The sequence below is a fragment of the Heptranchias perlo genome, chromosome 16, assembly GCF_035084215.1.
Source record: "Heptranchias perlo isolate sHepPer1 chromosome 16, sHepPer1.hap1, whole genome shotgun sequence".
NCBI classification, from domain to species: Eukaryota; Metazoa; Chordata; class Chondrichthyes; order Hexanchiformes; family Hexanchidae; genus Heptranchias; species Heptranchias perlo.
This window is the reverse complement of record NC_090340.1, coordinates 6,319,588-6,336,384: the sequence shown is the minus strand read 5'-3', so window position 1 is coordinate 6,336,384 and position 16,797 is coordinate 6,319,588. Positions and strand designations below refer to the sequence as shown.

General features: G+C 47.6%; 1 protein-coding gene across 1 annotated transcript in view; it reads left to right on the top strand.

Annotated features, from left to right (window-relative positions):
- necab2 (N-terminal EF-hand calcium binding protein 2) overlaps nt 1-16,797 on the top strand; it is a 305,211-nt gene that overhangs the window by 224,565 nt on the left and 63,849 nt on the right. Inside the window, exon 7 of the mRNA XM_067997613.1 lies at nt 4,804-4,937. Coding sequence (XP_067853714.1) covers nt 4,804-4,937 — 134 coding nt within the window. The remainder of the gene's footprint in view (nt 1-4,803; nt 4,938-16,797) is intronic.

Here is a 16,797-nt window from a genome sequence, read left to right as displayed (position 1 = left end):
GTTTAAATGAACTAACACCTCCCCTAACTCATTCTTTCCCAGAATCTCAAAACTCCTCTTTCCTGCCTGGGGGGAGCACAGAACGGAAATTCTGACATGGAGGGTCGAACACTCCTAACAGAAGCCACCACATTAATCCTTCCACTAATTTCAGTGGAGGGAAAATCCGATAGATTCTGGCCTGGATTTTAACTGTCAGCGGGTTTCCGGTGAGAAACTGCCCCGGCGAGTTAATTTCCAACCCGCCTGTGGCCCAAGGCTGGCGGGGGTGGTGGGCAGGGTCTCACTTCAGGAAATGGGAGGGGTATTGGGGACGTGAGAGACCTAAACACTCCTGCCCTGTCCCTCCTGGCCCCACAAAGGTAAGAAAAGCACTCAGCTTTGTTGGCCTCTCCCGTGGCTGATTCCCTTCTCTCCTGGCTGGGCCTGGCGCCTCCCCCGCTCCTGCCTGAGTTAAAATTGTCGTTATCGGGATCAGGACCCGGCTCGCCTCTGCAGCGAAGGACCCAGATGGCTTTGGGCGGGTGAGCTTATTGCCTGCTCTGGAGCGCAGGGTAAAATCGCAGACAGCAGGGTACTGGCACCTTCTGCCGGGTAAATAACTCGGGCCGTTTTAAACTGCCCACGTGCCTGGTTTCCACCGGGCGGGTAGAGTTGTAATCGCCCCCTCTGTCACTGGCGTGCCAACCCCCCACTAGTTTTCCATTCTGCACTCCACCCAGGTGGTCAAGGTGAAAATCTAGCCCTGGAATTCCCTATTTTTCTCAATCTACAGACCAATACACTATAGATTTACCTCAACTTCTGCCCCTCTCCTTTCTGCCTGTCCACTGTGCTGCTCTGTGGGTCTTGGCTTTTCCCTCGGGCTTTTCAATTTAATGGAATACCAGGAGGCAGCAGATGACCTGGGCTTCCACCACTCTCTGCTATTTTGTAGGGGAGAGGAGCTGCTTTAAAAGACAGGTACAAAAAGTAATCAAAAAGCCCAATAGAATCTTGACCTTTATCTCAAGGTGGCTGGAACTCAAAGGGGAGGAAATGATGCTTCAGTTGTTCAGAGCCTTGGTCAGATCCCATTCTGGGCACCGCACCTCAGGAAGGATATATTGGCCTTGGAGGGGTTACAGCGCAGATTCACCAGGATGATACCGGGGCTTGGGGAGTTAAATTACGAGGACAGGTTATATGAACATGGATTGTGTTCCCTTGAATATGGAAGATTGAGGGGTGGTCTAATTGAGGTGTTTAAAATGTTAATAGGATTTGATAGGGCAGAAATGATTCCATCTGACGGGAGAATCAGGAACAAGGAGCTGGACTATTCAGGAGTTGGGTAAGGGTATCAAGGGATATGGAGCAAAGGCGGGAAATGGAGTTGAGGTCCAGATCAGCCATGGTCTAATTGAATGGTGGAGCAGGCCCGAGGAGTTGAAAGGCCTTCTCCTGTTCCTATGATTGAAATTGGGTTTTAATGAGATATTGTTAGTTCCCCTGACTCCTAAGGTAATTTAGATTGTTGCTTGATGACGATGAGAGAATGTTTGAACAGGGACAGGCTGTGCAACCAATAATATAATGTGTGTGGTTCCAGATGAACTGTGCAAGCAGTCTTCATAATTATTCTTAGAATTCTAGATGTGGGGGGGGCGGGGAGGGGGGGAGTGGTGGTAGAGGATGGATATTTGTTGCTTAGCAACTGCTAGGTAGTTCAGGACAGGTTTTCACTCTTGATTTATCAGACGGATGATTTACTAAGTTATTTATTTCTGAAGATAGATTGCCTGGCTCTTTTCTTGGCCCAGCACTGGGAATTCACGACTCTTCCTTTGCTCTGATTGAGTGGGCAAAGTCTCAGAAAGCAATCACCAGCGATTGAGGAGCTGAATAATTTGCAGCCCCATGGAAGTTTATTGCTTTAAGGCAGCGGTTTGTTGGCTTTCCCAGTTGGCCTAGCAGTCAACGGCACCTCCTGGTGTGGCAGTGAGCTGTTCAGGCCACAAGGAGCTAAGGTCAGTCCTCAATCTATGCTGAGTATGGGGTTTACAATTGGTGTTAGCTAAAATGCTACCCAAAGCTCAAAATTGCACCGGTGTCCACAGGGCAGGATCAGGCTCAGCTGTGATGCTCCCCACAGTTGGATAGCTTTTCAAAACTCGCTACCTAGGCTCACACCTGAAGAAAGGCCTCTTGATTGAGATACTGGCGATCGCTGACACCTTGAAAGTGCAGCCAGTAAAACTCAGCGCCTTTGAGAAAGGAGGGCAGGAACGAATCAATCACCTGTGGTTTATCAATTCTCCCGGGCCCTCCATTTTGGGATACTGGCAATGTTAACAGCCTTCAGATCTGCATTCCTTCCTTCCTGACTGTAGCCTGCCCCTGTCTCACAAGGGGTACTTTTCTATCAGCCAGGCCACACGATATGATTGTAGGGTTGGACTGATATCCTCCAGCTCCATTCCATTACCTTCAGGAACGGGGAGGACCTTCACTGGGTCCTGGAATCTTCTCTAAGTGGTTTTGCCAGCTCCCACCACCCTCGGGCGAGTTTGTGACAATAACACCTGCACTGTGGCAGTGAGTCAGCTCGATGCCATCTTTCTTGTTCCTTATGATGTTCTGAACATCTCATTTCCATCCAAAATATGTCCACAATGATTTGGCTCTCTGGTATTGTAAGACTTGGGACAGAGCGATGCCGAGCTAAAAAGTGGGAGGCTTTAGACCTTTTGATGTGAGTATGAGAAATGAGAAGGTTCTAGGAAGCTTCAAATGATGAGGTTTCCTGAATAATCTGTTTTGATATTCTGTTGAATTATGCTGATTCTGAGCTGGATCGTCCTTAACTCTGGTGATGATATAGCCACCTGGTCTGGGTTTTGGCAGAAAATCTGCATCTTCCCCTTGATGCCATCTCTTCACTGGCTGCTCACTGGACTGAAAATCCAACCTTGCTTGTTCTTTTCACTGAGCTCTTTTCAATGGTTGGAACTCTGCTCAAATTTGTCTTCCCATCTCCTGAACTTCCAACCTCACTGCTGCTTTCTACGGAGACAGTTTTCTCTGCTGAGTCATCTAGATTCTAGTATCTGGCCTGCTGCAGCATCATCCTCCAGTGGCCCTCCTCCATTGTCCAGCTCTGTGGGACTGCCCACACTATCCAGTCATAACCAGAGATTCTCCTGCAATGGCTTCTCATCCTGCCCCCGCACCCTTAACTCTTTGGGAATTTTTGGGGCCTTAATGAGGTTCTGATGTTTTGGGGTGAATGGTCCTCTGGTGTTCCTGATGTTTTGGGGGGAATGGTCCTCTGGTGTTCCTGATGTTTTGGGGTGAATGGTCCTCTGGTGTTCCTGATGTTTTGGAGTGAATGGTCCTCTGGTGTTCCTGATGTTTTGGGGTGAATGGTCCTCTGGTGTTCCTGATGTTTTGGGGTGAATGGTCCTCTGGTGTTCCTGATGTTTTGGGGGGAATGGTCCTCTGGTGTTCCTGATGTTTTGGGGGGAATGGTCCTGTTTGGTGACAGGGCAGGAGAGCTCGGTGGGCTCGTATATCACAAGCTTTCAGACTTTGATGCTGATTAGGGAGTTCTGCCTTGTTGCGCCATCATGCAAAAATGCAGCCATGTTGGAAATTGTGGGCAGAAGGAATTTGGTGCAAAACAGGTCCACGGCATGCTGGCCCAACCTTCTGATCCCCCTCATGCCTGTTTTGCATTTGCAAAATTCAAGGCCTGAAAAACTGTTATTTTTTTAAAAACAGGAACAAAACAGCATAAAAATAAAGAAAAGGAGACCACTCCTCACTTAAGCCTCTGTCCCTTTAAGAGCTCCTTTGCACATTGAGCTTCCCATCGCTCTAATTCTATACGGGTAACCAATACACATACTGTACAGTCCCGTCAAATAGAACAGGAAATCACACAGACACTCTTCTCCATGTAACTTCTATAAAGTTTCATATGGGCATCGAGTGCTCACATGGACATCGAGTGCTCACATGGGCATCGAGTGCTCACATGGGCATGAAGTGCTCACATGGGCATCAAGTGCTCACATGAGCATCGAGTGCTGACATGGGCATCGAGTGCTGACATGGGCATCGAGTGCTCACATGGGCATCGAGTGCTGACATGGGCATCGAGTGCTCACATGAGCATCGAGTGCTCACCTGGGCATCGAGTGCTCACATGAGCATCGAGTGCTCACCTGGGCATCGAGTGCTCACATGAGCATCGAGTGCTGACATGGGCATCGAGTGCTGACATGGGCATCGAATGCTCACATGGGCATCGAGTGCTCACATGGGCATCGAGTGCTGACATGGGCATCGAGTGCTCACATGGGCATGAAGTGCTCACATGCTTTGTGACAGAACACTTTACAGAAGCCTGAATGGCTGGCAGCAACTTTAAGCGCAGTGGGATTGCAGCGGAATTCCAGCAGGATTCCAGTGAGATTTCAGTGGAATTCCAGCAGGATTCCAGCACGATTCCAGTGGGATTCTACTGGGATTCCAGCAGGGCTCTAGTGAGATTCCAGTGAAATTGCAGCAGGATTGCAGTGAGATTCCAGCAGGATTGCAATGGGATTGAAGTGAGATTCCAATGGGATTGAAGTGGGATTGAAGTGAGATTCCAATGGGATTGACGCGGGATTGACTGCCATCCAACTTCTGGGCCTCCGCAGGTTCGTTTCTGGTAACTGGGAAATCTAATCTATTGAGAGAAAAGTGAGATTCGGAGAGGATTCTGAATGCTGAAAGGCATTGATAAATGGAGTAACTTTATCTCACCTGTCACAGGTTCTACGACAGCAAGGCAAGCCATGGGGTGGTGGAGAGCTGGTACACCCAGCAGGCATCGGGAAACCAGGCCAACAACAGAATGCCAGCGAGGGACAAGAAACTGAAAACTGACTTAGGTAAGGGTGTGTCACCAAGATGAGCGTGAGTACCAATGACTGGGGTAAGGTCACCAGGATAAGCGTGAGTCATAGTGACTATCGTAAGTGTGTGTCACCAGGGTGAGTATGAGTCACAATGACTGGGGTAAGTGTGTGTCAACAGGGTGAGTGTGAGTCACAGTGACTAGCGTAAGTGTGTGTCACCAGTGTGAGTGTGAGTCACAGTGACTGGGGTAAGTGTGTATCACCAGTGTGAGTGTGAGTCACAGTGACTGGGGTAAGTGTGTGTCACCAGTGTGAGTGTGAGTCAAAATGACTGGGGTAAGTGTGTGTCACCAGCATGAGTGTGAGTCACAGTGAGTGGGGTAAGGGTGTGTCACCAGGATGAGCGTGAGTCATAGTGACTGGGGATAGTGTGTGTTACCAGGGTGAGTGTGAGTCACAATGACTGGGGTAAGGGTGTGTCACCAGAATGAGTGTGAGTCACAGTGACTGGGGTAAGTGTGTGTCACCAGTGTGAGTGTGAGTCACAGTGACTGGGGTAAGTGTGTGTCACCAGTGTGAGTGTGAGTCACAGTGACTGGGGTAAGTGGGTGTCGCCAGCGTGAGTGTGAGTCACAGTGACTGGGGTAAGTGTGTGTCACCAGTGTGAGTGTGAGTCACAGTGACTGGGGTAAGTGTGTGTTAACAGGGTGAGTGTGAGTCATAGTGACTGGGGTAAGTTTGTGTCACCAGGGTGAGTGTGAGTCATAGTGACTGGGGTAAGTTTGTGTCACCAGGGTGAGTGTGAGTCACAGTGACTGGGGTAAGTGTGTGTCACCAGGGTGAGTGTGAGTCAGAATGACTGGGGTATGTTTGTGTCACCAGGGTGAGTGTGAGTCACAGTGACTGGGGTAAGTGTGTGTCAACAGGGTGTGTGTGAGTCACAGTGACTGGGGTAAGTGTGTGTCACCAGTTTGAGTGTGAGTCACAGTGACTGGGGTAAGTGTGTGTCAACAGGGTGTGTGTGAGTCACAGTGACTGGGGTAAGTGTGTGTTACCAGTGTAAGAGTGAGTCACAGTGACCGGGGTAAGTGTGTGTCACCAGTGTGAGTGTGAGTCACAGTGACTGGGGTAAGTGTGTGTCAACAGGGTGTGTGTGAGTCACAGTGACTGGGGAAAGTGTGTGTTACCAGTGTGAGAGTGAGTCACAGTGACTGGGGTAAGTGTGTGTCACCAGTGTGAGTGTGAGTCACAGTGACTGGGGTAAGTGTGTGTCAACAGGGTGTGTGTGAGTCACAGTGACTTGGGTAAGTGTGTGTCACCAGGGTGAGTGTGAATCACAGTGACTGTGTAAGTATGTTTCACAAGGATGAGTGTGAGTCACAGTGACTGGGGTAAGTGTGTGTCACCAGTTTGAGTGTGAGTCACAGTAACTGGGGTAAGTGTGTGTCCCCAGTGTGATTATGATGCACAGTGACTGGGGTAAGTGTGTGTCACCAGTGTGAGTGTGAGTCACAATGACTGGGGTAAGAGTGTGTTACCAGTATGAGAGTGAGTCACAGTGACTGGGGTAAGTGTGTGTCAGCAGCGTGTGTGTGAGTCACAGTGAGTGGGGTAAGTGCATGTCAACAGGGTGAGTGTGAGTCACAGTGACTGGGGTATGTCTGTGTCATCAGGGTGAGTGTGAGTCACAATGACTGGGGTAAGTGTGTGTCACCAGTGTGAGTGTGAGTCACAATAACTGGGGTAAGTGTGTGTCAACAGGGTGTGTGTGAGTCACAGTGACTGGGGTAAGTGAGTGTCACCAGTGTGAGTGTGAGTCACAATGACTGGGGTAAGTGTGTGTCAACAGGGTGTGTGTGAGTCACAGTGACTGGGGTAAGTGTATGTTACCAGTGTAAGTGTGAGTCACAGTGACTGGGGTAAGTGTGCATCACCAGGGTGAGTGTGAATCACAGTGACTGTGTAAGTATGTTTCATAAGGATGAGTGTGAGTCACAGTGACTGGGGTAAGTGTGTGTCACCAGTTTGAGTGTGAGTCACAGTAACTGGGGTAAGTGTGTGTCCCCAGTGTGATTATGAGTCACAGTGACTGGGGTAAGTGTGTGTCACCAGTGTGAGTGTGAGTCACAGTGACTGGGGTAAGTGTGTGTCGGCAGGGTGTGTGTGAGTCACAGTGACTGGGGAAAGTGTGTGTTACCAGTGTGAGAGTGAGTCACAGTGACTGGGGTAAGTGTGTGTCACCAGTGTGAGTGTGAGTCACAATGACTGGGGTAAGTGTGTGTTACAAGTGTGAGAGTGAGTCACAGTGACTGTGGTAAGTGTGTGTCACCAGTGTGAGTGTGAGTCACAATGACTGGGGTAAGAGTGTGTTACCAGTATGAGTGTGAGTCACAGTCACTGGGGTAAGTGTGTGTCACTAGTGTGAGTGTGAGTCACAGTGACTTGGGTAAGTGTGTGTCACCAGGGTGAGTGTGAATCACAGTGACTGTGTAAGTATGTTTCACAAGGATGAGTGTGAGTCACAGTGACTGGGGTAAGTGTGTGTCACCTGTTTTAGTGTGAGTCACAGTAACTGGGGTAAGTGTGTGTCCCCAGTGTGATTATGAGTAACAGTGACTGGGGTAAGTGTGTGTCACCAGTGTGAGTGTGAGTCACAATGACTGGGGTAAGAGTGTGTTACCAGTATGAGAGTGAGTCACAGTGACTGGGGTAAGTGTGTGTCGGCAGCGTGTGTGTGAGTCACAGTGAGTGGGGTAAGTGCATGTCAACAGGGTGAGTGTGAGTCACAGTGACTGGGGTATGTTTGTGTCACCAGGGTGAGTGTGAGTCACAATGACTGGGGTAAGTGTGTGTCACCAGTGTGAGTGTGAGTCACAATGACTGGGGTAAGTGTGTGTCAACAGGGTGTGTGTGAGTCACAGTGACTGGGGTAAGTGTGTGTTACCAGTGTAAGAGTGAGTCACAGTGACTGGGGTAAGTGTGTGTCACCAGTGTGAGTGTGAGTCACAGTGACTGGGGTAAGTGTGTGTCAACAGGGTGTGTGTGAGTCACAGTGACTGGGGAAAGTGTGTGTTACCAGTGTGAGAGTGAGTCACAGTGACTGTGGTAAGTGTGTGTCACTAGTGTGAGTGTGAGTCACAGTGACTGGGGTAAGTGTGCGTCACCAGGGTGAGTGTGAATCACAGTGACTGTGTAAGTATGTTTCACAAGGATGAGTGTGAGTACCAGTGACTGGGGTAAGTGTGTGTCACTAGTGTGAGTGTGAGTCACAGTGACTGGGGTAAGTGTGCGTCACCAGGGTGAGTGTGAATCACAGTGACTGTGTAAGTATGTTTCACAAGGATGAGTGTGAGTCACAGTGACTGGGGTAAGTGTGTGTCACCAGTTTGAGTGTGAGTCACAGTAACTGGGGTAAGTGTGTGTCCCCAGTGTGATTATGAGTCACAGTGACTGGGGTAAGTGTGTGTCACCAGTGTGAGTGTGAGTCACAATGACTGGGGTAAGAGTGTGTTACCAGTATGAGAGTGAGTCACAGTGACTGGGGTAAGTGTGTGTCACCAGTGTGAGTGTGAGTCACAGTGACTGGGGTAAGTGTGTGTCACCAGTGTGAGTGTGAGTCACAGTGACTGGGGTAAGTGCATGTCACCAGGGTGAGTGTGAGTCACAATGACTGGGGTAAATATGTGTTACCAGTGTGAGTCACAGTGACTGGGGTAAGTGTGTGTCACTAGTGTGAGTGTGAGTCACAGTGACTTGGGTAAGTGTGTGTCACCAGGGTGAGTGTGAATCACAGTGACTGTGTAAGTATGTTTCACAAGGATGAGTGTGAGTCACAGTGACTGGGGTAAGTGTGTGTCACCTGTTTTAGTGTGAGTCACAGTAACTGGGGTAAGTGTGTGTCCCCAGTGTGATTATGAGTAACAGTGACTGGGGTAAGTGTGTGTCACCAGTGTGAGTGTGAGTCACAATGACTGGGGTAAGAGTGTGTTACCAGTATGAGAGTGAGTCACAGTGACTGGGGTAAGTGTGTGTCGGCAGCGTGTGTGTGAGTCACAGTGAGTGGGGTAAGTGCATGTCAACAGGGTGAGTGTGAGTCACAGTGACTGGGGTATGTTTGTGTCACCAGGGTGAGTGTGAGTCACAATGACTGGGGTAAGTGTGTGTCACCAGTGTGAGTGTGAGTCACAATGACTGGGGTAAGTGTGTGTCAACAGGGTGTGTGTGAGTCACAGTGACTGGGGTAAGTGTGTGTTACCAGTGTAAGAGTGAGTCACAGTGACTGGGGTAAGTGTGTGTCACCAGTGTGAGTGTGAGTCACAGTGACTGGGGTAAGTGTGTGTCAACAGGGTGTGTGTGAGTCACAGTGACTGGGGAAAGTGTGTGTTACCAGTGTGAGAGTGAGTCACAGTGACTGTGGTAAGTGTGTGTCACTAGTGTGAGTGTGAGTCACAGTGACTGGGGTAAGTGTGCGTCACCAGGGTGAGTGTGAATCACAGTGACTGTGTAAGTATGTTTCACAAGGATGAGTGTGAGTACCAGTGACTGGGGTAAGTGTGTGTCACTAGTGTGAGTGTGAGTCACAGTGACTGGGGTAAGTGTGCGTCACCAGGGTGAGTGTGAATCACAGTGACTGTGTAAGTATGTTTCACAAGGATGAGTGTGAGTCACAGTGACTGGGGTAAGTGTGTGTCACCAGTTTGAGTGTGAGTCACAGTAACTGGGGTAAGTGTGTGTCCCCAGTGTGATTATGAGTCACAGTGACTGGGGTAAGTGTGTGTCACCAGTGTGAGTGTGAGTCACAATGACTGGGGTAAGAGTGTGTTACCAGTATGAGAGTGAGTCACAGTGACTGGGGTAAGTGTGTGTCACCAGTGTGAGTGTGAGTCACAGTGACTGGGGTAAGTGTGTGTCACCAGTGTGAGTGTGAGTCACAGTGACTGGGGTAAGTGCATGTCACCAGGGTGAGTGTGAGTCACAATGACTGGGGTAAATATGTGTTACCAGTGTGAGTCACAGTGACTGGGGTAAGTGTGTGTCACCAGTGTGAGTGTGAGTCACAGTGACCGGGGTAAGTGTGTGTCACCAGGGTGAGTGTGAATCACAGTGACTGGGGTAAGTGTGTGTCACCAGTGTGAGAGTGTGATTCATAGTGACTTGGGTAAGTGTGTATCAACAGGGTGAGTGTGAGTCACAGTGACTGGGGTAAGTGTTTGTCAACAGGGTGAGTGTGAATCATAGTGACTAGGGTAAATGTGTGTCACATGAGTGAGTATGAGTCACAGTGACTGGGTGAGTGTGAGTCACGGTGACTGGGTAAGTGTGTGTCACCAGTGTGAGTGTGAGTCACAGTGACTGGCATAAGTGTGTGTCACCAGTGTGAGTCACAGTGACTGGGGTAAGTGTGTGTTAACAGGGTGAGTGTGAGTTACAGTGACTGGGGTAAGTGTGTGTCACCAGTGTGAGAGTGTGATTCATAGTGACTTGGGTAAGTGTGTATCAACAGGGTGAGTGTGAGTCACAGTGACTGGGGTAAGTGTGTGTTAACAGGGTGAGTGTGAGTCACAGTGACTGGGGTATGTGTGTGTCACCAGGTTGAGTCACAATGACTGGGGTAAGTGTGTGTCACCAGGGTGAGTGTGAATCACAGTGACTGAGGTAAGTGTGTGTCACCAGAGTGAGACTGTGCTTCATAGTGACTTGGGTAAGTGTGTATCAACAGGGTGAGTGTGAGTCACAGTGACTGGGGTAAATGTTTGTCACCAGTGTGAGTGTGAGTCATAGTGACTAGGGTAAATGTGTGTCACATGAGTGAGTGTGAGTCACAGTGACTGGGGTAAGTGTGTGTAAACAGGGTGTGTGTGAGTCACAGTGACTGGGGTAAGTTTGTGTTAGCAGGGTGAGTGCGAGTCACAGTGACTGGGTAAGTGTGTGTCACCAGTGTGAGTGTGAGTCACAGTGACTGCCGTAAGTGTGTGTCACCAGTGTGAGTCACAGTGACTGGGGTAAGTGTGTATCAACAGGGTGAGTGTGAGTCACAGTGACTGGGGTAAGTGTGTGTTAACAGGGTGAGTGTGAGTCACAGTGACTGGTGTACGTGTGTGTCACCAGGTTGAGTCACAATGACTGGGGTAAGTGTGAGTCAACAGGGTGAGTGGGAGTCACAGTGACTGGGGTAAGTGTGTGTCAACAGAGTGAATGTGAGTCATGGTGACTGGCGTAAGTGTGTGTCACCAGTGTGAGTGTGAGTCACAGTGACTGGGGTAAGTGTGTGTCAACAGGGTGAGTGTGAGTCATAGTGACTGGGGTAAGTGTGTGTCAACAGGGTGAGTGTGAGTCACAGTTACTTGGGTAGGTGTGTGTCAACAGGGTGAATGTGAGTCATGGTGACTGGTGTAAGTGTGTGTCACCAGGGTGAGTGTGAGTCACAGTGACTGGGGTAATTGTGTGTCAACAGGGTGAATGTGAGTCATGGTGACTGGTGTAAGTGTGTGTCACCAGTGTGAGTGTGAGTCACGGTGACTGGGGTAAGTGTGTGTCAACAGGGTGAGTGTGAGTCATAGTGGCTGGGGTAAGTGTGTGTCACCAGTGTGAGTGTGAGTCACAGTGACTGGGATAAGTGTGTGTCAACAGGGTGAGTGTGAGTCATAGTGACTTGGTAAGTTTGTGTCACCAGGGTGATTCACAGTGACTGGGGTAAGTTTGTGTCACCAGGGTGAGTGTGACTCACAGTGACTGGGGTAAGTTTGTGTCACCAGGGTGAGTGTGAGTCATAGTGACTAGGGTAAGTTTGTGTCACCAGGGTGAGTGTGAGTCATAGTGACTTGGATAAGTTTGTGTCACCAGAGTGTGAGTCACAGTGACTGGATAAGTCTGTGTCACGTGGGTGAGTGTGAGTCACAGTGACTGGATAAGTCTGTGTCACGTGGGTGAGTGTGAGTCACAGTGACTGGATAAGTCTGTGTCACGTGGGTGAGTGTGAGTCATAGTGACTCGGATAAGTTTGTGTCACCAGAGTGTGAGTCACAGTGACTGGATAAGTCTGTGTCACGTGGGTGAGTGTGAGTCACAGTGACTGGATAAGTCTGTGTCACATGGGTGAGTGTGAGTCACATTGACTGGATAAGTCTGTGTCACCAGGGTGAGTGTGAGTCACAGTGACTGGATAAGTCTGTGTCACGTGGGTGAGTGTGAGTCACATTGACTGGATAAGTCTGTGTCACCAGGGTGAGTGTGAGTCACAGTGACTGGATAAGTCTGTGTCACGTGGGTGAGTGTGAGTCACAGTGACTGGATAAGTCTGTGTCACCAGGGTGATTATGAGTCACAGTGACTGGGTGAGTCACTTAAAGAGTTAAAATTTTTGAGCATTACAGATCCAGGGAAAGGGGTGACTGGGGTAAGTGTGTGTTACAGTGATTGAGGTCAGTGTGTGTTACAGTGATTGAGGTCAGTGTGTGTTACAGTGACAGGGGTAAGTGTGTGTTACAGTGACTGGGGTAAGTGTGTGTTACGGTGACTGGGGTAAGTGTGTGTTACAGTGACTGGGGTAAGTGTGTGTTACGGTGACTGGGTTAGTGTGTGTTACAGTGATTGGCTTAAGTGTGTGTTACAGTGACTGGGGTAAGTGTGTGTTACAGTGACTGGGGTAAGTGTGTGTTACAGTGACTGGGGTAAGTGTGTGTTACGGTGACTGGGGTAAGTGTGTGTTACAGTGATTGGCTTAAGTGTGTGTTACAGTGACTGGGGTAAGTGTGTGTTACAGTGACTGGGGTAAGTGTGTGTTACAGTGACTGGGGTAAGTGTGTGTTACAGTGACTGGGGTAAGTGTGTGTTACAGTGACTGGGTTAGTGTGTGTTACAGTGACTGGGTTAGTGTGTGTTACAGTGACTGGGGTAAGTGTGTGTTACAGTGACTGGGGTAAGTGTGTGTTACAGTGACTGGGTTAGTGTGTGTTACAGTGATTGGCTTAAGTGTGTCTTACAGTGACTCAGGCAAGTGTGTGTTACAGTGACTGGGGTAAGTGTGTGTTACAGTGATTGGGGCGAGTGTGTGTTACGGTGATTGGGGAAGTGTTTGTTATGGTGACTGGGGTAAGTGTGTGTTTCAGTGATTGTGGTAATTGTGAGTTTTGGTGACTCGGGTAAGTGTGTTACAGTGACCGGGGTAAGTGTGTGTTACAGTGATTGGCTTAAGTGTGTCTTACAGTGACTGGGGTAAGTGTGTGTTACAGTGACTGGGGTAAGTGTGTGTTACAGTGATTGGGGTAAGTGTGTGTTAGTGATTGGGGTAAGTGTGTGTTACAGTGACTGGGGTAAGTGTGTTTTACAGTGACTGAGGTAAGTGTGTGTTACAGTGACTGGGGTAAGTGTGTTTTACAGTGACTGAGGTAAGTGTGTGTTACAGTGACTGGGGTAAGTGTGTGATAGTGATTGGGGTAAGTGTGTGTTACAGTGACTGGGGTAAGTGTGTGTTAGTGATTGGGGTAAGTGTGTGTTACAGTGACTGGGGTAAGTGTGTGTTACAGTGACTGAGGTAAGTGTGTGTTACAGTGACTGGGGTAAGTGTGTGTTACAGTGACTGAGGTAAGTGTGTTATTGTGATTGGGGTAATTGTGTGTTACAGTGACTGGGGTAAGTGTGTTATTGTGATTGGGGTAATTGTGTGTTACAGTGACTGGGGTAAGTGTGTGTTACAGTGACTGGGGTAAGTGTGTGTTACAATGACTGGGGTAAGTGTGTGTTACAGTGACTGGGGTAAGTGTGTTACAGTGACTGGGGTAAGTGTGTGTTACAATGACTGGGGTAAGTGTGTGTTACAATGACTGGGGTAAGTGTGTGTTACAATGACTGGGGTAAGTGTGTGTTACAATGCCTGGGGTAAGTGTGTGTTACAGTCATTGGGGTAAGTGTGTGTTTCAGTGACTGGTGTAAGTGTGTGTTACAGTGACTGGGGTAAGTGTGTGTTACAATGACTGGGGTAAGTGTGTGTTACAGTGATTGGGGTAAGTGTGTGTTGCAATGACTGGGGTAAGTGTGTGTTACAGTCATTGGGGTAAGTGTGTGTTATAGTGACTGGGGTAAGTGTGAGTTACAGTAATTGGGGTAAGTGTGTGTTACAGTCATTGGGGTAAGTGTGTGTTACAGTGACTGGGGTAAGTGTGTGTTACAGTGACTGGGGTAAGTGTGTGTTACAGTGACTGGGTTAGTGTGTGTTACAGTGACTGGGTTAGTGTGTGTTACAGTGACTGGGGTAAGTGTGTGTTACAGTGACTGGGGTAAGTGTGTGTTACAGTCATTGGGGTAAGTGTGTGTTACAATGACTGGGGTAAGTGTGTGTTACAGTGACTGGGGTAAGTGTGTGTTACAGTGATTGGGGTAAGTGTGTGTTACAGTGACTGGGGTAAGTTTGCATTATGATGTCTGAGAAAAACCCCAGCCTCAGTAAATGAGCTCCAATCTGAAGCAACAGTTGCTCTCCGTGCACTGATGTAAGGACGGGACAGTCTCCCAGGAGCTTTCACTCCTCCTCACTATCCAGTGACGCCTGCTGAAAGTTGTGTGGTGAGCAGAGGACCAGGCTCTGTTGTGACAGCCTGCCACACTCACTGTCCATGCTCACACCTGTCGATTCAGTGCTGTGCTCCGTGGGCTGTTCTCCAGCGAGTGTCGACACCTTCAGGAGAGGGGGTGGGATCACCTGGAAATAGATCAACACTGCTCACTGAATTTAAACATTAGGCTCATGAATTCCTAAATTTAACAGTTGACAAACTTAACACATTAACAATTCAGAGCAGACTGTGTCTCCCTCGACTTTAAATTACAGGGAGAAGTGAAATGATTCCTTTTAATAAAGTGTGATTAAGTTAATCAGTGTTTAGTGGGCTAGATTGATTGGTTTACTATCTGCAGACTGATATTAATTCTTTGAGGAGAGGGAAGAAGAATGGAAAGGGGATGTATCAGACTGAGAGGGTATAATTGACACTTAGAATCTTGATATCATTAAATCCAGTATATTGTACGCAATAATATTAGATACCACGCAGTCTCTCTTACTCAGACTTGTTTTTGAATAGGTCTTCACCTTAGTTTTTGTTAGACTGTGGGATGTATGTGGGGGAGGGGAATTGACAGAGGCTGCAGAGTCTCTGTTCATTTATTTAACCTTTGATAAACAGGCATTATTGTTTTGAAACCGATCGTCTCATTAGTTAAGTGTTATCTCATCACGATGGTGGGTGACTATTCTCTCTCCCCAAATGCATGAACTGTCTCCCACTTTCTCTCGAATATAATACCCCTTTAAGTGATAACGCAAAACCGTTCCCCAGACACTTTCTCCTGATGACAGTACCCCATTGCAATGTGCATTAATACAGTGTCTTTAACATCAGAAAACATCACAAGGCTCTTCACAGAGTGTAAACAGACAAAACAAATGACATTGAGCCAAAGAAGGAGATATTAGGACAGGTGATAATAGGACAGGTGATATTAGGATGGGTGATAATAGGACAGGTGATATTTGGACAGGTGATAATAGGACAGGTGATAATAGGATGGGTGATAATAGGACAGGTGATATTTGGACAGGTGATAATAGGATGGGTGATATTAGGACAGGTGATAATAGGACGGGTGATAATAGGACGGGTGATAATAGGATGTGTGATATTAGGACAGGTGATAATAGGACAGGTGATAATAGGACGTGTGATATTAGGACAGGTGATAATAGGACAGGTGATAATAGGACGGGTGATAATAGGACAGGTGATAATAGGATGTGTGATATTAGGACAGGTGATAATAGGACAGGTGATAATAGGACAGGTGATAATAGGATGTGTGATATTAGGACAGGTGATAATTGGACGGGTGATAATAGGATGTGTGATATTAGGACAGGTGATAATAGGACAGGTGATAATAGGACGGGTGATAATAGGATGGGTGATATTAGGACAGGTGATAATAGGATGTGTGATATTAGGACAGGTGATAATAGGACAGGTGATAATAGGACAGGTGATAATAGGATGGGTGATATTAGGACAGGTGATAATAGGATGTGTGATATTAGGACAGGTGATATTAGGACAGGTGATATTAGGACAGGTGATAATAGGATAGGTGATATTAGGACAGGTGATAATAGGACAGGTGATATTAGGACAGGTGATAATAGGATAGGTGATAATAGGACAGGTGATATTTGGACAGGTGATAATAGGATAGGTGATAATAGGACAGGTGATATTTGGACAGGTGATAATAGGACAGGTGATATTAGGACAGGTGATAATAGGATAGGTGATAATAGGACAGGTGATATTTGGACAGGTGATAATAGGATGTGTGATATTAGGATAGGTGATAATAGGACAGGTGATATTTGGACAGGTGATAATAGGACAGGTGATATTAGGACAGGTGATAATAGGATAGGTGATAATAGGACAGATGATATTTGGACAGGTGCTAATAGGATGTGTGATATTAGGATAGGTGATAATAGGACAGGTGATATTTGGACAGGTGATAATAGGATGTGTGATATTAGGACAGGTGATAATAGGACAGGTGATAATAGGATAGGTGATAATAGGACAGGTGATATTTGGACAGGTGATAATAGGATGTGTGATATTAGGACAGGTGATAATAGGACAGGTGATATTAGGACAGGTGATAATAGGATGGGTGATATTAGGACAGGTGATAATAGGACAGGTGATAATAGGACAGGTGATATTAGGACAGGTGATAATAGGATGTGTGATATTAGGACAGGTGATAATAGGACAGGTGATAAAAGGAAGGGTGATATTAGGACAGGTGATAATAGGATGTGTGATAATAGGACAGGTGATAATAGGACAGGTGATAATAGGACAGGTGATAT